Source organism: Salmo trutta, chromosome 11 (assembly GCF_901001165.1).
Source record: "Salmo trutta chromosome 11, fSalTru1.1, whole genome shotgun sequence".
NCBI lineage: Eukaryota > Metazoa > Chordata > Actinopteri > Salmoniformes > Salmonidae > Salmo > Salmo trutta.
The window spans coordinates 19,544,306-19,568,280 of NC_042967.1; the positions used below are offsets into that span (position 1 = coordinate 19,544,306).

Consider the following 23,975-nt stretch of genomic DNA (forward strand, 5'->3'; position numbering starts at 1 on the left):
GCTATCAATTGGATAAATATTTTATTTGTAGCCTTATTGAATATGCTAATTTAATAGGCTCTAACAGAATATAATTTAATATAATATAATAGCCTATAAAATACTAGAAAGTTCAAGAAGAAATGTGATGGACATCTCAAGGTCAGGGTTATTTTAGAAAAAATCATGCAATGATTTATTAGATTAGCCTCCAATTGAACTCCTATTACAACATGATTCAAATATATTCTGTCACTAATATAGTTTTCCAAAAAGTTTTCAGTCTCATTCACCCCAGGCTATCCAATATGGTAGGTTCAATTGTAATTATAGATGTATGTTTGATGTCCATTTACACAATCTGGACAGAAGTCAGTGATCATTGTGCTCTCTGTTTAAGATCAGTAATTCTGCATTAGTGATGGCCAACACAACCAAGGGGACTTCTTTTTAGATGGTGTTAGTTATATACAGTATATACACTGAGTGTACCAAACATTAAGAACACCTTCCTAATATTGAGTTGCACAGCCCCTTTTTGCCCTCAGAACCGCCTCAATCCGTTGGGGCATAGACTCTACAAGGTGTTGAAAGCATTCCGCAGGGATGCAAGCGCATGTTGACTACAATTCTTCCCACAGGTGGGTCAAGTTGGCAGACCATTCATTGAGTGGTGGACCATTCTTGATACACACGGGAAACCGTTTAGCGTGAAAAACCCAGCAGCGTTGCAGTTCTTGAGACAAACCGGTGAGCCGGGCACCTACTACCATATCCCTTTCAAAGGCACTTAAATCTTTAGTCTTGCCCATTCACCCTCTGAATGGCATTCACCCTCTGAATGGCACACATACGCAATCCATGTCTCAATTGTCACAAGGCTTAAAAATCCATATTTATCCTGTCTCCTCCCCTTCATCTACACTGATTGAAGTGGATTTAACAAGTAACATCAGTAAGGGCTCATAGCTTCCACCTGGATTCCCCTGGTCAGTCTATGTCATGGAAAGAGCAGGTGTTCTTATAAGTTTTGTCCACTCTGTGTAGAATACAATGACTAAATTGACTGGCTCATAAAGGATTCTTTGTGTTTGTCTCTGGGTATTACTCGGTGGCTCCCAGTCCACATAGTTTACATTTGGTTTATTGTGAACATCCTTCAAAAACTGGATTGTAATATACAAGTAATATGTTTTATTTGTATGACTGTGGTTATGTGCCAAATAACACACTATTCCCTATAGTAATGCAATACATAGGGCCCATAGGGCTCCGGTCAAAGAAGCAGACTGTATGGGAATAGGGTGCCATTTGAGATACATATGACCCAATATAGACAGATTAATCCATCGTGTGATAAGGACAGATGGTGAAATCCTTAATTCTCAGACTGATGGACTGTAGTCGGTTGTATTGGTCAAAATGATCAGTCCAATGCAGACTTAGTATCCAGATTATCCATTGGTCAGCTCCATAGAACACAGGAGGTCATTATGAATAGTTCTAAGAGACTGTATTTCATTCCAGAAAATTGTTCCCTCTCCTCTGGCCTTGTTCACTTCCTCATGTTGACATGAGACATCTGGGTATATTGGGCGCATCAGCTATAGCTTCCACCATATTGCTTTGACCTATCCAGTCCCGTCCTATTGGCTCAGTGAAGAACATTGAACAAGGACAGACTGAAGGAAACTACCTTTAGGAATGAACAAAAAATCTAAAACCCATCTCAGTCCACCAGAGGCATCGAGACAGGACAAATGATGAGCGGCGCCTCGTTCCTGCCAGACTTATTGGTGCAAGGGCTGAAGAAGGGATGAATGGCATCCGAGAAGCTGTCGGTGAATGTATAGATGAGCATCTTAGCGTCCACGTTATAGAACGACACCTGTCCCTTATCACAGTCTACGTAGATCCCTATACGGTTGGGTTTGTGGTTGAGGCCCAGCGCTGTCGACGGTTCCGTTCGGAACGCGTAGTCGTTCTTATCCCGGAGACTCAGGAACCAGTAGCCGTGGGCGGGGCTTACTGTGATCTTCCCTTTCCTGTTGATGGAGTGGCTAGCCACGCCCAGGTCCCAGTCCGTCTTCCCACCCACCTCCACCTACGATACAATGCGATACCTTTATTGTCCATTTACATTCATTTTGTGAGGTCAGAATACAAATCGCCCAAAATCATAATCAATACACTACAATACAACATCATGCAATACAACAATACTGGAAAGTGAGCACATATATATTCACATAATCCCTTGCATACAGTCCCGCCATCTATCGGGCCCCATTATGACCCACTGTTCAACAGCCTGATGGCTGTTGGAATGAAACTAGCCCTGCTTCTGTTCTCACCTCCCAGTAATGGCGTCCTGAAGAGAAGGCCTGGCGCCCGAGGACGCAGACCACACGGTCAAAGCGCTCGGGGCCGTCCGGCACCGGCTGGTAGCGGTCCCAGCAGCGCACCTGCTTGCCGTCGTCAGAGATGAGCAGGCGGGGGTGGGCGGTGAGAGGGTCCAGGGTTACATCCACTGAGAGGGAGAGGAGGGGAGAGGGTGAGGTAGAAGGGGATGGGGAGGGGGCAGAGAGAGAGACATACAGAGTGAGAGAATGAGTGGGGGAGAGAAAGAGAGAACAGAGGCAGAGAAAAAGAGGGAGAAAAAGTCATCAATCACCAATCAAGAGTTCAATCAGCAGTTTTGTGTCTATATCTAGCAATGATGTGCTTGACACATGAACACAGAGAACATGATACAGGAAGAAGGAAGTACATACCTGCATATTCCTGCACTCTCCTCACCTCTGGAGTGTAAGAGAGAGAGAGAGAGAGAGAGAGAGAGAGAGAGAGAGAGAGAGAGAGAGAGAGAGAGAGAGAGAGAGAGAGAGAGAGAGAGAGAGGGAGAGGTGTTAAACCATCTAACCCCTAATCAAATACTGTATGTATTATCACATGACTGGGACTTTGAGTTAATAAATGAATCAAAGCCATACTTGGTTTTGGATTTCTTCCCACTAACTGGTCTGGTTGAGGTTGAGTAAGCCAATCTGGCCAAGCAAAAGAGAATACATGTAATTATACATGTGGGTCTAATCCTAAATGTTGATTGGTTAAAATCGCATTCCAGCCAGTGTCTATTCCACAAGTTACCATCGGCTAAATCTATCACGTTAAAATACCTATTTACTCTGTTCCATCTGACTGCGCAGTCCACTGTCTCATCAGCCCAGTCAGGACAGTTATGAACTTGATCTCTACTATAAAAATCATCTAGGCATTATCTCACATTTCTTTTAGACTAACATTTAGTTTTCAACAGTTGAGATTTGTATAAACCTTGCTGTCTGTCTCTCCGACATTTGCAACATTGTTTCAAAATTCAAATTCGATCTCCAGCTGTCCCATGGTAATGAACGTGTCGGGAGTTGGGATGAGTGTTTCTCAGCCAGTCAAAATCATGAATCAGCTGGCATTGGGTATACAGTATTGCAAGAAATGACAATTGAAAAAAGGTAAAACGAGACGAAGTGCAGCTAGTTTGCAATCTTTCCAGCTTCAGTTTGAAGTGATTGTGTTAGCTGTGTTGTTGGCTAGCTCCTCTGAACAACAGCGTCCTGATGAGATAGAAAATGTTCTATGCCAGCAAAATCACACCTCATTAGCTCATTGTTGTGGATGTATCCAAATAAATGTCACTAGAAAACAGCTTAAACTAACGCTAATGCAGCTACTGTTGATATTCTGGCTGCAGTGTTTGACGTGACTGTAAGTTAGCCGTAGTTGGCTAGCTAGCAAGCAAGGGATAAGAAGTTTCCAGCCAGTATGGCAATGGAACATTTATAACGAACGACTGGATTGCATTCATAGAAACAGAACTGAACGACTGGCAACCGAACCAAGCCGCCTTGGGTAGCAACCCTAGATCTGTGTCGGCCTATATCTTGTGGAAGGATGAAATAGTATGAATAAATTAGTCAAGATAACGTTTTTAATGAAAACATGTCACTCATTATTTGGATATGTTGGTAACCCGTTGTATAAAAGTGACAATGCCCTCGAAGCCGGTGTTTGGAGGATATATTCGTCTCGGGCCTAACAACACCTGTGCCAATTTATTCTCCAAGCACCGCCTTCTCGGTCATTATCACTTAATTAGACACTGTATGTATCATTGGTAACTGACACATATGGAACGGGCCTGTGCGTGTGACAGAAACATGAATGAATCCAAACCTGGACTATCTCTTCCTACAGAGTGTTCTGGTGGAGGTGGAGAACGCAAACCTGGCAAAACAACATCATGTAATCAAATACAGTATTATTATTAGAAACAAATGGAAAGGGATGAGTGTGACAGAAGCAGCCGTGAATTAATTAAAATCTTACTTGGACTACTTCTTCCCAGGGACTGGTCTGGTTGAGAAGGTAAATCTGGCCAAACAAAATAGAATACAGGAAATCAATTACTGTATGAATTATTAGACATATGTTGGGTCTGTGAGTGTGACAGAGACATGAATGTTATGTTGGACTTACTTGGACTATTTCTTCCTACAGCATGGTTTTGTTGAGAAAGCAAATCTGGCCAAACAAAAGAGAATGCATTAATCAATATCAGACACATATTAGATCATAATTAAAATAAAAAGATACAGATGGGATGGTACTTTGAGCGTGTAAACCTTACTTGGAATATATCTCTCCACGGATCGGTCTGTTTGAGGTTGAGGACGCAGACCTGGCCAACAAAAGACAATGCAGCGTATGGGTCTATAGGTTCTCAACTGGTTTTGCCTTGGGACCCAAATTTAACCAGGTTGTCTCAGCCACGACACAATATTGGCATTGGGAAAAATAATCAGCAAAATATAATCTGAAAAACTATTTTTAATGCTGTAATGATTTTAAATATAGCAATTATATGACAAGAGAACAACATTCCCACCTCTTTCATTGTCAATAAATACATTTTGCCCATGTTCTTGATGAAGATTGTTAATAAACTCACTGGTTTGAGACAACAAAATCAACCAAAATAGTGCTGCTAATAGCTTTATATTGAAAATACTGTGATTGAAGACTAACTGTCCAGAGATTAAATTATAAAAAAATGTAAGTTCATTATCATTTATTCACACTTTCTACCTGGTTTAAGTCGTTTAAGTTCAGACTGGAGTATTTTTTTGTTACATTTTTTATTTATTTTACTGACACAAACACGACACATTCAAAACCGCTTGCGACCTAAATTTGGGTCACGACCCAACAGTTGAGAATTGATGGTCTACATCATCCTCTACATATTGTATTGTAGCCTAGTCATGTTCATAAAGTAAAGTTAGACAGTCTCAACACTACAGTATTGTAGCCTAGTAGTGCTCATAAAGTAAAGTTAGACTGTCTCAACACTACAGTATTGGTGATATTCTCTGTGTGTCACTTGCAACAACCCAGCGCGCAAAAGTGGTGAAATCTTGATGTAATTTCAACCAGTTTTGCCCACTGGGAAACTGATAGTACTCATAGATAGAATGTATAGGAGTTCTACAACGGTCAGCCATAACTCACAGATCTCCGGCAGTCTCTTGAGCTCCTCCCGAAACCGCTCCACCATTTGATTGACAGTTAGAAGCACCGCCCCTGAGGTGAGGTCAGAGGTCACGACAGCATCCGACCAATCCCTGGTCTGAGGCGGGGTGGAGAATGTCTGAGAAGAGGAATACAGAGAATGGAGGAATAAATTAATTCGAAAAAAACAAGTAGCAAGATCATTTTAAATGAAGAGAATGGAAAGGAAAAGTACCTCTTACCTTGTAACTAAGGTAACTGAAGGAAAAAACAGTTTAAAAAAAGGTAGAAATTGTTGTTGAAAAGGATCAATAAGGAAAAAAAAGATGTGATGAACAGAAAGAGTCTCTAACCTTGAAGAAAAGTACGTAGTCGTCAGACTGGGCTAGCTGGGTGAGGGTGGCGCTTCTCTTCCTCAGCTCAGAGATCTCCTATGATAGGAAAGATAAGATAATAAATACTTTATTATTAATAATCCCAGAGGGAAATTGGTTTGTCAACCATTGCAGCAACACAGTCACAAAGACAACAATCACCAATATCAGTAGCAAAAAAGGATAGCAGCATGAATTTATTTTATGGATCACCTACTGAAGATGTAAATTAGCTGTTTAGCCAAATCTAGTACAATGCATCTCATTTTGTGAGATTTAAGTTTGAATAATATTGTGTTGATGGCTAGTTCTTGGATTGTAAATTGTATAAAATAACTCAGCCTTCGCTGCTATTGATATCATTGACCTCTTAATGAAATACTGTAAACTATTCTCTCTGAAATAAACTATTCACTAAAGTAAAATGAATGAATAAAAAGAGACCTGCTCTAGGTCTCTGATGAGGGTCTGTCCTCTGTTCTGTGCAGCCCGCTGTGACATCTCTATCACCTCCAGCAGCTCTGCCTGGCTCCTCTCCACAGAGCTCACCAGGGCAGAGAACACATGCATGCTGCCCTCTGTCTCATGCTCTGCACATGCCTGGGGAGAGAGGGAGAGAGGGATGATTAGTGGCAGGGAGAGGGGGAGGAAAGACAAAGAGGGGAGGGAGAGAGAGAGAGATAGAGAGAGAGAAAGAGAGGAGGAAGGAGAAGAGAGAGGGCAGGAAGAGAGGGAAAAAAGACAAAGATACAACCGCTCTGTGTCTGCATGTGTGTTCTTTGTTGGTGTGTGTGTTCTGTGTGTGTGTACTGTGTCTGTGTGTGTGTTCTGTGTGTTCTGTGTGCTGTGCCTGTGTGTGTGTACTGTTTCTGTGTGTGTGTACTGTTTCTGTGTGTGTGTTCTGTGTGTGTGTGTACTGTGTGTGTGTGTACTGCGAATGTGTGTGTGTTCTGTGTCTGTGTGTAATGTGTCTATATGTGTGTTCTGTATGTGTCTGTGTGTGTGATCTGTGTGTACTGTGTACTGTGTCTTTGTGTGTGTGTGTATTGTGTATGTGTGTGTGTGTGTGTACTGTGTCTGTGTGTGTGTTCTGTGTGTGTGTTCTGTGTGTGTGTACTGTGTGTGTGTACTGTGTGTGTGTCTGTGTGTGTGTGTACTGTGTGTGTGTTTCTGTGTGTGTGTGTTCCAGAGACCCACCTGTATGTCCTTCAGTGATGTCCTGATATCCTCCACCTTCTTTTCTCTCTGTGTGATCATGTCCCTCAGCTCCGTCTCTGTGATGTCCAACTGAGACTGCATACAGAAACAGAGTCAACATACTGCATTGTACTTATTCCTTATTCCTAGTATGTACATATCTACCTCTACCTCGAAGCATGTGATTAATACAATTTGAACAATGTTTCAAACACCCAGTCTCTTGTGTGTAGAGTTGATTAAACTGACTCTATAACTTTGGTTAATACAGTTTTGTTTTCATTTCACTTCATGAATGTAATCAAATCTACAGTAGTAGCATTGCAATTGGAGTATCCTATATCTCCATCAGAATTAGTTCACACACGTGCTCCTCCCCCGCTGTCCAACTCCCTACCTTCTTGATGAGCCACTCTCTCTTGGCTGGTATAACCTGGTGTCCGTGGTGCTCTCCCTCCATGCACACGGCACACCCACACGTCTGGTCCGTCCGGCAGAAGAACTCCAGCCCCCTCTGGTGTTTAGGACAGAGAGGCGCGTTGGCAGAGGAATCAGCCGGCCCGCTCAGGGTGTATCTGCGTGGGGCGACAGGAGGGGCGGGGGACGAGAGGGCGGTGGTGTTGGAGGAGAAGGGTGAGGTCGGGTGGGGGTGGAGGACAGGTGGAGGGGTTCTGGAGTTCGAAGGTCGCTGGAACCTGGTCTTCATCTCCAACAACAAATCCCCAGGTATCACGCCCATCCCTGGGGGTCTTTGAGGGACCGTAAGACGCTCAACCCCGTTTGACACCCCTTCATTACCACCGCCACCCCAACCTTGACTCCCAATCCCTCCTTCAATCACCATGGTCCCCCTGTCCAAACCATCCGCCATCTTCTTAAACTGCTCGGTGATCTCCTTCAGGGTGCGGTTGATGTGAAGGTCCGGCCTCTTCCTGAAGCTCTCCTTACACAGCGGGCAGACACATGTCTTCCCTCCTCCTCCTTCAACAACAAGTTACACTTAATTTAATTAATTCACATGGCACATTCATTCCCACTCAGAGATCAATTGATCTCTGAATGGTGATGTGATGAAATAGGCCTACTAACAGAAAACAACCAATAATAGACCTATGTAAACATTTATATTTCACGTAGTGTACAGTATATAGGCCTATGTAAACATTTATATTTCAAGTTGTATACAGTATATAGGCCTATGTAAACATACAAACAAATGTACATTTATATTTCAGGTAGTGTACAGTATATAGGCCTATGTAAAAATTTATATTTCAGGTAGTGTACAGTATATAGGCCTATGTAAAAATGTATATTTCAGGTAGTGTACAGTATATAGGCCTATGTTATCATTTATATTTCAGGTAGTGTACAGTATATAGACCTATGTAAACATTTATATTTCAGGTAGTGTACAGTATATAGGCCTATGTAAAAATGTATATTTCAGGTAGTGTACAGTATATAGGCCTATGTAAAAATGTATATTTCAGGTAGTGTACAATATATAGGCCTATGTAAACATACAAACAAATGTACATTTATATTTCAGGTAGTGTACAGTATATAGGCCTATGTAAACATTTAGTTTTCTGGTAGTGTACAGTATATACAAAGCCACAATACATACCATCCCAGTAAGTGGAGATGCAGTCCAGACAGTAGCTGTGACCACAGGGTGTGGAGACTGGGTTGGTGAACACATCCAGGCAGATAGAACAGATGAACTGATCCTCAGAGAGGAAGCCACCCGGCCCGGAGAGAGCCATGCTGGGGAAAACGGTAGAGCTAGTGGGCTGGACCTCTGTTGTGGAGACGGTAGGGCTGGCTGGTAGGGATACTGGTCTGGAGCTCTGCAGCTAGGGGGCAACAGAACACAAGAGTTAGGTGTCATTAAAGAGTTTGTTGAGAAGAATCTACCCAGCCCAGAGGGAGCCTGGCTGGGGCTGGGGCTGGTGAGACATTAGGACTGGCTGGTAGGGCTACTTGTCTGGATCTCTGTGGCTAGGGGGCAGGAGCTCCCAGGTATTAGGTTGATTGAGAGTGTGTTTAAATGTCCCTTTAGTTTAGGTAATGTCTGTCAGCACTGTATTACATCACACACACACACACACACACACACACACACACACACACACACACACACACACACACACACACACACACACACACACACACACACACACACACACACACACACACACACACACACACACACGCACACACACACACACACACACAGGAACATTTGTCTCAGTCAAGCATGGCTGCCTGTGAGATAATGTAGAAGAATGTGGTCTGTGCACTCTGAATGATGTTTACTCTAGTTACACACAGTAGGCCTGCACCTGTCACATCAGACAGGGGGTGGAATGAAGTAGGACCGGCAGCACAGAGACGACCTCAACCAGCGCTGATACTGTAGCCTATTGCAACATGGTAAAAACAACCTGGTCTGGTTGGAGAAAACAAGGATCAATAGGCTTTCAGGCTGTTGTTAGGCCACAGGCTCTTCCTGGCAGGAAACATGTTTAAACATGCACTATAATTAGGCAATATGTTTAAAACACAAAATAAGACTGCTGGTAATCCTCACTTACTCGTTTGCACTCTGTAAACCTAACCTGCTATTTGGGGCTCACACAATGTTACTTTCACAAATTACTACCTAGGCTATGTCATGACCACCCAGCTTATGTCACCACTGCCCAGGCTATGTCACCACCACCCAGGCTATGTCATGACCACCCAGCCTATGTCATGACCACCCAGGATATGTCATGGTCTTAGTACTTCTAATTATCTTTCATTTGTTTATGGTTAACGTCAGTAGCCAAACTAGGGTGGCCACATGTAAAATATCCATATGCACGCACGCACACACGCACACACACACACACACACACATGCACACACACACACACACACACACACACACACACACACACACACACACACACACACACACACACACACACACACACACACACACACACACACACACACACACACACATACACACACACACAGAGCTCATGGGGTAGTGCACATGTTTAAGGTGCCAGAGAGTAATACAAATTTAAATTACGTCATCATTTCTCAACATTTGTACGGACAGATGTAGCCTATTGAATATCATTATAGAATATGCCAACATCTGCCTATGCCCACATATATTGTCTCAAGAAAAACATCTATATTTTGAATGAAGAGCCTCAAAAGTTTGACAAAATTACCTTCTATATTTCCGCCTAATACAGCTAGTTCCTTACTTTTGCAGCTCTTCCTCAGAAGCACACTTGTAAGTAGTAAGGCATAACTGTCCTCTCCAAGGTTCGATGGAATTTTGCCTTATTAAGGATTTGAAAATGATTGGTTAACCGTCATGTCTTGCACTGCACTGCGCTGCATAGCATATCAGATCTTAAAAATGATTGAAGAACACGTGTTTAACATCACCAGTAGGTTTAGGCTACCACATCCTTACGATATTATATATATTTTCATAAGCGCAGCGTCACAGCAAGTGACAGGTCGGAATATTTGATTGAAATATGGGACAATTTTTTTTACAAGTTAGTTGTATTTGAATTTGTTGATAAAATGCATGACATGGATGACACGATTGGCTTTGGTCACCCACCCGGTTTAAATAGAATGCACTTGTTCACTTCATTCACTGTGTTATCTCATACTAATGTTTTCTTGCAGAGAAATCCACAGGTACTTGTCATCTCTCTCATCATGCATCTGTACCTTGAGTTCTTCTACTACTTATCATCATCTATCAGGTGACAAGACAATGTGAAATCAATGTCGTAATACTTCCATTTCCATCATCTATTGGATGCAGATAAATGAACAGAGGTAGGCTATCAAAGACACATATTTTGTGGGACAAGACTCACAGTTACACAGGACTTAAAGTTGATAGAACTCAAAATGTGGTAGACTACGATATAGTCCAACACACAAGGGACCAGGGCCAGATTAATGCAGGAGATTACCAGGGCAGAAGCCCCTGGAGGGCCCATGCCCGTGGTGGGCCCAGGCCGTGGTTGGCCCAAGAGAAAGCAAAATAAATGATATACTTTTTTTTTAAACAAAAAATAATAATAAAGGAAATATATTATGTTTCTATTATATATCTTAATATTACATACCAGGGGTACTTAGCTCTTACCTTACGAGGTCCGGAGCCTGCTGGTTTTCTGTTCTACATAATGAATAATTAATTGCGCCTACCTGGTGTCCCAGGTCTAAATCAGTCCCTGATTAGTGGGGAACAATGAACAAATGCAGTGGAACTGGCTTTGAGATCCAGAGTTGAGTTTAAGGGTTATATATTATATATACAGTATACTGTATGTAGTATATATTTAGTATTTTTTTACTGCATCCGCCAACCACAGGAAGACTCAGGAGCCCGCTCTCAATGAGTGTAGACAGCCTGCTGCATTCTGCTGCCGCTCTGCTAATCATCAGATGGGGGAGGAGAGGAGGTAGGGGGCTGGCCCTGCCTTGATTGGGTAACTGATTATTAACGTTCAAATAAACTGCATAATAAATGAATGTGACTGATCAATTGTGAGCCTATAGGGGGCCAAGAGGCACATTGTTTAAAATAAAAATGATGTTATTTTTTTTATTTATTATTATTTGTTTTTATCTGACCACAGGAGCCTGCGCTCAATGTCGGAACTCATTTGAAAGCACTGAAGTCGGAATTCGTTGACAATTCAAAACCCGCGTACAATGTCTGAAAACGAGCTCTTTTTTTCCGCAGCAAGAGTGGAGTTGACACATTTATCCAATAGACGTCTCTCCTTAATGACAATCTAAATAGGCTACAACTGCTAAAATGTATTTACCTTGTTCTCTGCATTTCTCCCTTTGTTATTGGTTCATCACACCAAATTATTTAATCTGAACTATAGAAGTGATTGACAGTCAATGGTTAAGACAGATGTTTTTTTTTTTTCAGAAAACATTATTGTGACATGGTGTTAATAGAAGTCACATTGCTCTAAAATAATCGTATTTTCAACGGGAGAATACATCTTTTAATGTGTGGCTGCAGGCTGTAAGATGGAAATGTAAAGAGAGAGAGGAGATCCATCATGAGTCCAGTATATCAAGACAGTTTTATTCTACTAGTAATCAATCACTACTAGCCTATTATAATTACACAGTCAGTAATGGAGTAAATCGGTTGACTTCACCTTTCTGGCCAATGAGACTAACCGTTTTTATCACCATCCCAGAAGTGCAATTTAAATCTCCCCAAATTGAAGATGAACAATCCCATATTAAAATAGCCTACACATTTTTATTTACGTTTTGATATGCCAACATGGGTCTACTCGAGAACCTAGGTCATTCACAGTGATTTAATTCGCTAATAAGAGTAGCCTACTACTGAAATAGATAAATGGGGCTGAGCCAGAAATTCACATTAAAAAATGGCCTCTTAAAAAGAAAACATTGGGATACTAGCGTATGTAAATCTATTTTGTGTAGCCTGAATGTAGCTCTTTAGAACGGTGTGTTCCCATGAATTGCATTTTGGAACATTGGCACATAGCCTACTGCTGAGTGCGCATTGCTGCGCTTAAAATGTGCATATCAACGGTTTAAGCTAAACGTTCTAATCTCTTGCATCAGCTTTAACAGAGTATTATTATTATATGTTTTTTATGTACAGTAGTTGTATGAATTTGGATCTATCCTCCTAGAACTGTCTCAGAGTCTATTTGAATCTTCCCAGACATTCCAGACATTTTATCATTTCGAAGCCCTGCCTATATACTGCAGTTAGCTACCTGCGGGAGAAATAGCTAGCTGGCTAGAAGGAGCTAGGCCTACTGTGGAATAGTACTAGGGAAATAGTCAGTGTTTTTGAGTCTACTCTACTGCTAGCTATTGTTAGCTAGATATTTAAGTGACATCTATGTTGAGGCCTAATGTAGTTCGATATTGAAGGAGACACATGCAAAGTAGCTAAACCTTGCTAGTCTCAGTACTTCTACATTTTTCAGGACTTAGTTTTGGGTCTCCAACTGAGACTTTCCACACATTTCCATATGCTTAGGCTTTCTTCACAGATTCACATGGCTCCTCCTGGTGTATATTTAGACAATGGAAATGAGCTAGCTCCAATATAATATTATCATACCAAGTCTGATAAAGTGTAACAATTCTGCAAACTAAGCACCACTGGCAAACCCACTCGTGATCCATAATGTGACAGGTGTACAATAGGCTAGTATTGGAAAAACACACACACACAATGCACTGGCCCACATTAAAATATATGCAAAACGCTTGCTTATTAGCTAGGACTTTATCATTTTGAGATGGACCTAGTACCTGTTCTGTGGTCCTTGAGACTTCCAAGTGGATAATGTCCAGTGTCCTGTCTTCTGTCAGTCTTCCCCTCCTCTATCTCTCTATAGTTGTTCCTTGTTACACACTTTGTCCCTTTTCTCACTTTCTGTCTTTTCCTCACTGCTCTCAACAGGTATCCAGAGTTAGACTGAGGTTTTTGTCATCATGATGGAGTAACTGCAGACTTTACAGTTGGTTCCTCCCTCCCTCCCTCAGCCTATCCAACCAGTCAGATAGGTGTGCCGACCAGGTTCAGGTATGCATTTAATTCTCTCTCTCTCTTTCTCTCTCTCTCTCTCTCTCTCTCTGCCTCTCTCTCTCTCTCTCTGCCTCTCTCTCTGCCTCTCTCCCTCTGTCTCTCTCTCTCTCTGCCCCTCTCTCTCTCTCTCTGCCTCTCTCTCTGCCTCTCTCTCTCTGCCTCTCTCTCTCTCTTTCTTTTTCCACACCTGTCTGACATCCTTTAAAGGATTTGTAAGGATTAACTCATGGCACTGTTCAAGCATTACCCCTCTTTACTCTCTAGCCTAAACTCCCATAACTAAGGTAGCATTTTCCCAGAGATGGAGGCCCTTTGACGCACATAACCGTATTACATGTGTTTACTCTTGAGTGAGAGAGTGTCGGGCAGTGTAGGCTTAATAACATATCATTAGGCACGCCAGACACAGGCTACACCTGTTAAATGTTATCATGAGAGGTAAGGCTTTTGTGGTTCCGAGCACATTCAACTACAACGGTGTCCTGTCTTGGAGGAAAAGTACACAGAGCTTAAAAAATCAAATCAAATCAAATTGTATTTTTCACATGCGCCGAATACAACAGGTGTAGACCTTACAGTGAAATGCTTACTTACGAGCCCCTAACCAACAATGCAGTTTTAAGAAAATACCCCCAAAAAAGTAAAAGATAAGAATAACAAATGATTAAAGAGCAGCGCTAAATAACAATAGCGGGGCTATATACAGGGGGTATCAGTACAGAGTCAATGTGCGGGGGCACAGGTTAGTCAAGGTAATTGAGGTAATATGTACATGTAGGTAGACAGATCTTACCACCCGTCAAACTGGTTCTCCTTTTCAAGACCCCTTCAAGATCCGCCTCAAGGTTATGCTAAGAAACATAAAGTCTAAGTGCTGTAACTGTATGCTATTCCTTGAGTGCAAATAAAGAGCTAATCATTTGTAAGTCTTTGAAGAATTCTAGTAGCCACACAGACACCATACAGACACAGTTAGAAGGAGAGGATTGTTAGCTCAGCAGCTGTGAGTGATTCGAGTGACGTGAGTGATGTGCGTTGTGTGTGAATGTGGTGCAGCAGATCAACTGACATTGACTGACAATTTCAAATGTGTTATTTGAAAGTAGGCTAGATTGGTTTTAATGTGGAATACGGCAACATGTGTGGGTTTTATTCATACACGTTGTCTACGTAAGAAACCTGGTTGACATAGCAGGTAGGCCTACAGCATGTCCCATGGGTGTGTTCTCTTACACTGTCACCTGTTTTTAAGCTGCTAATGTAATCTGACAATAGCTAGAGGGGGCTGAATCTAACTAGACCTGAATTACCCAAAGATGCACTTACAAATCGTTTGGGTTGATCGACAAGAGCACAGGTAAGTGGAAACATCATGCACTTTAAAAAAAATTTAGAACATAGAACTGCATGAACTTACTGACAAGTATATGATGTCATTTGGGAGTATAAAACTGAACGAACTTAATAACAAATTGTGAAGTCATTTAGAGAATGGTGTGTGTTTGTTCATGGCTTTCCGGGAGGACTGACTCATTAGGCTAAAGGAGGACTGACTCATTAGACAAAAGAGAGGACTGACTCATTAGGCAAAGAGAGGACTGACTCATTAGGCAAAAGGAGGACTGACTCATTAGGCAAAGGGAGGACTGACCATTAGGCAAAGGGACGAACTACCCCATTAGGCAAAAGGACTAAAGCACACTCTGCATTTTGGCCTACTCGGCAGAGAGCACTGTGTAATCGATCCCATGCAAATATATTTTTTTCCCTTCTGCCAACCTGTCAGTCTGATATTATTAGTCTAATGTGCGGTGTCTAAAGGGCTGCCATCACTCCCCGACTGCATCTAAAGGGCTTGTCGTGTACCAAACCCAATGGAATTAGATAATATAGGTCCTACAGTCAGGAGTTTTCAGTTGTTTTTACTTTGAGGGTTGAGGTACAACTTGCTGTTTTGGTGAGCAATGTGAGGCGCTATCTACCTGGGATTCTTAGTACTACTACTACAATACTTTGAATAGAGAAGGATAACAGCAGGAATAGTTCTGGGGCTCATCCAGACTGATATAGACAGATATTGAAGCTGATCTTTTGTCTTCACACATTCATTCATAAAACCATCATGTTGCATACATATATACGGTTTTAACCAATCAGCATTCAGGATCGTTGTGTATAGACAGATATAGTAATGATGTCACAGGAGGATGCTGAGGGGAAGACGGCTCATAATAATGGCTGGAACGGAGCCAATGGAATGGTATCAAACACATGGAAACCATAAAACGAATCACCGCAGTACAAAGAGGGCTCGGAATCTCAACCGATAACCTCACGTTTAACGCTTAATATTGTTCAATCAAGCCACACGCCAACTAACTTTTCCCATCTCCTCTGAGTGAGAGGTGTAGGTTTTGCATCTCTCTGACTGAGTAAAGATTGATGCCAAATAAGCAAATCACTGCTAGAAAAAAACTCCTGTGTGTGTGTTTGTTTGTAAATATACAGCATCCTCATGCAATAGATTCAAGTGAAGTACTTAAACAAGTGTGTAAATAAGCGTATTAGTTAATAATTCATGCTATATTAACCCTGAAATACATGTGTCATCATTCAGTATTGTTAGTAATCATATACTGTAGCCTAAAGGGCAGTGATATTTAACACAGTATTATTATATTATACTGTGCTTGACATTATTACTACAATAACATACAAGAAACTTGAGGAAGAAAGGCTCCAAAAAGGGAATATAAAAGAGACAGATTCTAGATCTTTCTCTAGCTCACAATTGAATTTAATCATTATCAAACATACACCAAACATCATAATGACATGAGTAGTTCAGACATGAATAATGAGACTACACAATATGAAGAAGACATTATGTAGTGAGGAAACTATTCATTTAGATTGTATACTTAAACTGTCAAACAATTTAACATAAAATTATAAAACAATTATAACAAAACCAGTTAATAAAGTATAGCCATCTTATCAAACACCAAAATCACTACATATAATCAAGTGATTATTATAATGTTCTACATTCATGATGAATTACATAACTTCACATATAATCATGTTATTCCCCTGTAGTTATCCCCAGAAAAATGCTACTGTTAAAGTTAAATCTGTTTCCTGCTGTTTACGTTAAGTAGAGTGATATGAGCAGCAGGGGGAACCATAGATATTACAGAGTTGGCACGATGTAAGAGGCAGCACCGAGTACCCACTCAGAACTCATGCACGTTTGCTTCACTCAATGTGATAGTTGCGTGACAACAAGTGCTGAGAAGATTAGCCTCTCGATTGGGTCATTCTGTGGAATTTGGTCAAATATGCTAAGTCTACCTTTATACAATCCTAGTTGTTCTCCCCGCTACCCCTGCCTGCACAGAGACATGGCACCTTCCCAGCCCTGTGGAGGAAGAGGAGGGCCTGGACAGAACTGCCCATAATGGAGAAGAAGACAAGGGGTGGCGCTATTTCACACAGGTTTTCCTTCTCTGAAAACAGATGCACCATTGGTGCCATGATGATCGTTGGCACATAGTTGACCAGCAGCATCACCAGTATGATGGAGACGATCCTGAAAGCTCTGTTCTTCTGCAGGTTTCCCCCCTCTTTCTCCTTCCCTCCATCTCCCGGGCCGGGCTTCTTAAGAACCCTGAGGATGCAGAGGCTGCAGAACAAGTCCACTGACAGTATGGGGAGGAATATGCCCAGGTTATTGTATACAGATAATATTATGTAGTTGATTACACCGAACACCAGAACTAAGAGCCAGACTACACCACAACACACCACCCTGTATCTCAGGGGTTTGTACTTCAGGAATACCACAGGGTGGACCACCGCCAGGTAGCGCTCTACACAGATACAGCACTGGAACAGGGGCCTGGCTGCAAAGACCACACCATACATGAAATTAAAAGCCAATTCCAAGGACAGGTTACGCAGTGTGAAAATGTTGAGTATCGACAACATGAAGAAGAGAGTGCTGGCCATCTCCATGGAGACCAGATTCAGAGTGAAGATTTCGGACTCAATGAGACTCCGCCCGCCGCTAGAGATGAGCCAGAGAGACCAGCCATTGGCTGGCACACCGAAGGTGAAGTCTATCATCATGACAACAATGCTACCTGTAAAGCTGGGGGAGCCCAGACAATTCAACAGGCTGAACTTTTGAGTGCCGTTGGTGGGCTGGAGATGGTCAAAACTGATCTCGGTGGAGTTCATTTTCTTATTATTCTGTTTGCAGCTGTTTTGAGGGAAGAGGGAAAATTACTGTTTACTCTTTTGAAGTGGATGATATGATTATTATTATTATTTTCAGCTGGGCAGGATATCTTCACAACTGCCACGTACTTGTAATGTACATTAATCACATGTAAACACTGTCTTCTCATACTAGAGATGATTTACTGAGATACATTCTCACTGGGCTACATTTACATTTACATTTAAGTCATTTAGCAGACGCTCTTATCCAGAGCGACTTACAAATTGACCCAAGTATCCCTGGTTCAAATTGCTAAGAGCCAACAGCACCCCTTGATCTGTGATCTTGCTCATTCTCTGTGACCTCAACTGAAATGTACAACATTATGACAAAATATAAAAATATTGCCTTTGTTTGACACCTCCTTTCAATTAATATTCTTACAACTTTTCAACTACGAACAAACTGTTTATATGTTGCAAAGACATACAGTTTTGTATACTAGACACAATACACACATGAGAATAGGTCATCTTTAGCAGTTTGTAACAATAGCAATGTAATAATATTAAAAGTATTGTATATATCAGCACAAAATGGTACATTATAAACGTAGCATCATACAGTAAGCTTATGTACAAAAAACAGTCTACGTACGCAAGACGAGTACAGGGTGTACTAAATCACAAGTCATGTACAACAAATAAACTATTCATATTACAACTTATAGCTTAATATCATGGCATTTACAAGACCAAAACGTGTCATACCTGTGTTGTGGAAACCTGTCTCTCCTGTGAGGTGTGTCACATTTACTTTACATCTTCCTGACGGAGAGGAATCACATGTCTATTAGGCAAATCCATCAACAGCCTGAACACCTGTGTGTGGGTGTTTATTTATCCCCCTGTGATGATATGTGGATTTGTGATTTTAGTGACTAGAAGGGAGATGGAGGGGGGGGGGGGCAGACTAATGAAGTAGTCCATAGAATGCTAATTATCTTTCAGGATGAAAACAAATAGTTACAGGATGTAGTTTACTGCCGTAGACGTCATAAAAATTAGAGAGACTCAATGATTCGGAATGCCTTTCGCTTTGTGTTATATGTCCCCTCCCTCTCCCTGTCCCCTTCCCCCGTCTCGGGCCAATTCAGAGCTCTGAGAACTGAGAGGCAGCGAACAACAATACTACAGAAGTTTAGGGGAGATCCCACCAACCACGGAAGCAACCCTAACTACAAGCCAGGCTAAACCACAACACCACACCCTGGATCTGAAGACCAGAGGTTGGACCACCGCCAGGTAGATCTCCACAGAGATATAGTACTGGAACAGTGGACCGGCAATCCAGAGGAATACCAAAAAGGACACCAGCAACTCTCCAAGTGGCACCTCAGGGACGTTAAAGTTCACAATCATAGGGATATTCAGATAGTAGAGGATCTCAGTCATAGCCAGTCATGGTCAGGTTGAGGATGAAGATCTCAACCTGACCAAGATCTCTGCAGCCAAAAGATCTCACACTACCCAACCATTAACAGGGAAGCCAACCACAAAGTTGGCATCATGGCTAACAATATACATATAATTTGTTTCAGGGAAATTCCAATCCAGTTGTGTTGCTATAGGATAGTTTACAGATTGCAGTGTGTTCATTCTCAGTGGTTTTCCTCTTTGATTGTAGCCTGGGCTGTCCTGGGAGTATCTGTGGAGATTAAATAAAAATGGTGGCCAGGAGTTTCTAGTCTGGGGCTTGAATTCAATGTTGACAACAGTGGAGGCTGCTGAGGGGAGGACGGCTCATAATAATGTCTGGAACTGAGTGATTGGTATGGCATCAAACCATGCATTTGATGTATTTGATACCATTCCTCCTATTCCACTCCAACCATTACCACAAGGAGGGCCTGGCCAGGACTGCCAAAAAGTGAGAAGGAGACAAGAGGTGGTATTACATCACACATGTAGACGTTCAATGAAAACAGATGCACCATTGGTGCCATTATGATCGTTGGCACATAGTTGACCAGCAGCTTCCCCAGTATGATGGAGACGATCCTGAAAGCTTTCTTCTTATGCAGATTTTCCCCCTCTTTCTCCTTCCCTCCATCTCCCGGGCCAGGCTTCTTAAGAACCCTGATTATGGAGACTGCAGAAAAAGTCCACTGACAGTATAGGGAGGAATATGCCCAGGTTATTAAATATGGATAATTCTACATATTAGATTGCCCTGCACCCCAGAACTAAGAACCAGACTGAACCACAACACCCAACCCTGTATCTCAGGGGTTTGTCCTTCAGGAAGACCACTGCCAGGTAGCGCTCTACACAGACACAGCACTGGAACAGGGGCCGGGCTGCAATGATCATACCATACAGGACATCAGTAGCCAATTGAAAGGACATGCTAAGCAGTTTGAAAATGTTGAGTATCGATAACAAGAAGAGAGTGCTGGCCATCTCCATGGAGACAAGATTCAGAGTGAAGATTTCAGACTCGATGAGACTCCGCCCGCTGCTGGAAAAGACCCAGACAGACCAGCCATTGGCTGGCACACCGAAGGTGAAGTCTATCATCATGACAACAATGCTACCTGTAAAGCTGGGGGAGCCCAGACAATTCAACAGGCTGAACCGTTGAGTGCCGTTGGTGGGCTGGAGATGGTCAGAACTATTCTCGGTGGAGTTCATTTTCTTATTATTCTGTTTGTAGCTGTTTTTGAGGAAAGAGAAAAACCTGTTAATGTCTGACCCCAATGACTTTACCTTTTTTTATAGTGGATAATATATATATATATATATATATATATATTTTACATAGGATCCTTGCAACTGACAAAGGGATTCTGGTTTCTCACATGTACTCGTTTATGAACCATATGTAGACCAATGTCTGTCCTCAATGACTGAGATCCATTCTTTCTGGGCTGATGACCCATGTATCCCTGATTCAAATTGCTAAGAGTCAACATCAACCCTTTCTCTATCTGTAATCTTTCTAAAATGTACATCATTATGATAAAATTACAACCTGTTCGGAATAGGGGGAAGTATTTTCACGTTCGGATGAAAAGCGTACCCAGAGTAAACTGCCTGCTACTCGGGCCCAGAGTCAAATATTTGCATTTTATTTGTAGATTTGGATAGAAAACACACTGAAGTTTCTAAAACTGTTTGAATGATGTCTGTGAGTATAACAGAACTCATATGGCAGGCAAAAACCTGAGAAAAATCTAACCAGGAAGTGGGAAATCTGAGGCTTGTAGTTTTTCTCTCTAATCCCTATCGAAACTACAGTGTCTGTGGGGTCATATTGCACTTCCTAAGGCTTCCATTGGCTGTCAACAGCCTTTAGAAACTTGTTTCATGCTTCTACTGTTACTGGGCAGAGAATAGGAGCTCAGTCAATCAGTGGACTGCCTGGGACCAGTGAGTTGTTTACTGCGCGAGCACCCTAGTGCGCCGCTCCTTCTTTTTCCTCTGTAATGAATACGCTATTGTCCGGTTGGAATATTATTGAAGTTTTATGTTAAAAAGACCCTAAGGATTGATTGCAAACATCGTTTGACATGTTTCTACAAACGGTAATGGAACATTTTGACTTTTTGTCTCTGGTTTTACGCTCGCGAATGTTGCCTTTGGATAGTGATCTGAACGCACGAACAAAAGGAGGGATTTGGACATAAATATTGAGTATTTCGTACAAAACAATCATTTCTTGTGGAAGTGGGAGTCCTGGGAGTGCATTCCGATGAAGATCTGCAAAGGTAAGGGAAGATTTATAATACTTTTTCTGAATTTAGTTGACTCCAGAACTTGGTGGGTAACTGTATAGCTTGCTTTGATGGCTGAGCTCTGGACTCAGAATATTGAAAAATGTGCTTTCGCCATAAAGCTATTTTGAAATCTGACACAGCAGTTGCATTAAGGAGAAGTGTATCTATAATTATTTCAATAACTGTTGTAAAGTTTATCAACGTTTATGATGAGTATTTTTGTAAATTGATGTGCTCATTCACCGGAAGTTTTGGGAGGCAATATATTTTCTGCACATCACGTGCCAATGTAAAATGTTTTTTTTTAAATATAAATATGAACTTTATCAAACAAAACATACATGTATTGTTTAACATTGAGTCCTGGGAGTGTCATCTGATGAAGATCGTCAAAGGTTAGTGATTCATTTTAGCTGTATTTCTGGTTTTTGTGATGCCTCTCCATGCTTGGAAAATGGCTGTGTGGTTTTCTTGTCAAGTTGATGTCCTAACATAATCTAATGTTTTGCTTTCGCCGTAAAGCCTTTTTGAAATCGGACAATGTGGTTGGATTAACGAGAGTCTTATCTTTAAAATGGTGTAAAACGGTTGATTATTTGAGAAAATTAAATTATGGTATTTTTGTTGTTTTGTATTTCGTGCCCTGCTATTCCATTGGCTGTTGGCGAGGGGTTCCGCTAGCGGAACTCCTTTCCGTAATGGTTTCAGAACTTTTCAACTACAAAGAAATTGTACATACACTGAGAATACCAAAAATTAGGAACAAATTCCTAATATATATGTTTTGCACACTTGTATGTTGCAAAGACATATAGTAGACACAATCCACACATGAGAATAGTTCTTCTTTAGCAATTTGTAAAAATAGTGATGTAATAATATTAAAACTATTGTATACAATCGCTATCAGCACAAAATGTAACATTCTAAACGTGGCATCATACAGTAAGTTTATGTAGATATTGTACAAAAAACAGTCTACGTTCGCAAGAGGAGTTTCTCTTCAACAGGGTGTACTAAATCACAAGTCGTGTACAACAAATAAACTATTCACAATACAACTTATAGCCTAATATCATGATATTAACAAGACCAAAATGTGCCATACCTGTGTTGTGGAAACCTGTCTCTCCTGTGAGGTGTGTCACATTTACTTTAAATCTTTCTGACGGAGCGGAATCACATGTCTATTAGGCAAATCCATCAACAGCCTGAACACGTGGGTCAGGGTACAGTATGTGTTTGTTCATCCCTCTGTGATAATATGTGGATTTGTGATTTTAGTAACTGGAATGGAGATGGAGAGAAGGATAGAGAGGGTGTGTTCTATATCAGTTAGCATCTCTTTGACCCCTTAGGCAGCCGGGTAGTTTCCCAGGTCTGTGGAGGCAGGTGAGGGGCTGCACCAACCCACAGATCATAGTTATGTTGATGCTAACTAACAGACATACTGATGTCTGAGGTAGTCCATAGAAGGCAAATTATCTTTCAGGAGGAAAACCAATAGTAATGGGATATAGTTTACTGCCATAGACAGCATGAGAGCCAAAATGATTCTGAGTTCCTTTCGCTTTGTTATTTGAACCCTCCATGGGTTCTACTAATCACCCAAAACAAGCCTAAACAACCTAAAAGTACCAAAAACAACCACAAACAACCACAAATAAGTACCCAAAACAACCCAAAAGTACCTGAAAAAAACCCAAACAGGTACCCAAAACAACCCAAAAGTACTCAGAAGAAAAACAAACTGGCTGCTAAAACAACACAAAACCAACCACATTATTAGTTCAGGTTCCTGTTTCGGACATGTGAATAACGGCTTGGTCGATTGGGTTGGTTTTCCTCTACGCGCTAGAGCAGTGATATTCAAAGTTTTTTGGGTGAACAAAAATAGTACAGATTATTGTAGTAGACAATATACAAACCTTTTTCAGAAAGACAGCACCCCCAGCCAGACCACAGACGTGCCCCCCACCCTGTACCTCAGAGGTTTGTACTTCAGGAAGACCACAGGGTGGACCACCGCCAGGTAGCGGCCCCCACAGATACAGCACTAGAACAGGGTCTGGACCGACATAGATAATCCTATGAAAAAAGCCACATGTTTGGTGAGAGTAACCACGTTCAAGTAATACAGTGAGCTCCAAAAGTATTGGAACGTTGACACATTGTTTGTTGTTTTGGCTCTGTACTTCAGAATTTTGGATT

General features: G+C 41.6%; 1 protein-coding gene across 2 annotated transcripts; it reads right to left on the reverse strand.

The window, feature by feature from the left end:
• Window positions 1-1,107: 1,107 nt before the first annotated feature.
• LOC115202409 (nuclear factor 7, ovary) lies at window positions 1,108-13,747 on the reverse strand. 2 transcript variants are annotated; one of them, XM_029766536.1, is made up of 15 exons: window positions 13,485-13,747; window positions 8,746-8,974; window positions 7,513-8,096; window positions 7,116-7,211; window positions 6,363-6,518; window positions 5,898-5,975; window positions 5,545-5,683; window positions 4,664-4,714; window positions 4,513-4,557; window positions 4,363-4,407; window positions 4,210-4,260; window positions 2,970-3,023; window positions 2,754-2,780; window positions 2,334-2,509; window positions 1,108-2,083 (listed from the first exon to the last, which is right to left on the reverse strand). In XM_029766536.1, the coding sequence occupies exons 2-15, from the start codon at window positions 8,882-8,884 to the stop codon at window positions 1,709-1,711; spliced, it is 2,016 nt and encodes a 671-aa protein (XP_029622396.1). In that variant the 5' UTR covers window positions 8,885-8,974; window positions 13,485-13,747; the 3' UTR covers window positions 1,108-1,708. The 2 variants fall into 2 exon arrangements, with proteins under 2 accessions (XP_029622396.1, XP_029622397.1); XM_029766537.1 differs by lacking the exon at window positions 4,210-4,260.
• Between the last annotated feature and the right edge of the window lie 10,228 nt (window positions 13,748-23,975).

What these genes read in the sequence shown, in the direction of transcription:
- LOC115202409 (XM_029766536.1), bottom strand. Translation starts at nt 8,884, where the DNA reads ATGGCTCTCTCCGGGCCGGGTGGCTTCCTCTCTGAGGATCAGTTCATC. An exon ending in CATCACTGAAGGACATACAG is followed by an intron (nt 6,519 to 7,115) that starts GTGGGTCTCTGG and finishes CTCTCTCCCCAG; the next exon opens with GCATGTGCAGAGCATGAGAC. An exon ending in CAGGACGCCATTACTGGGAG is followed by an intron (nt 2,084 to 2,333) that starts GTGAGAACAGAA and finishes ATTGTATCGTAG; the next exon opens with GTGGAGGTGGGTGGGAAGAC.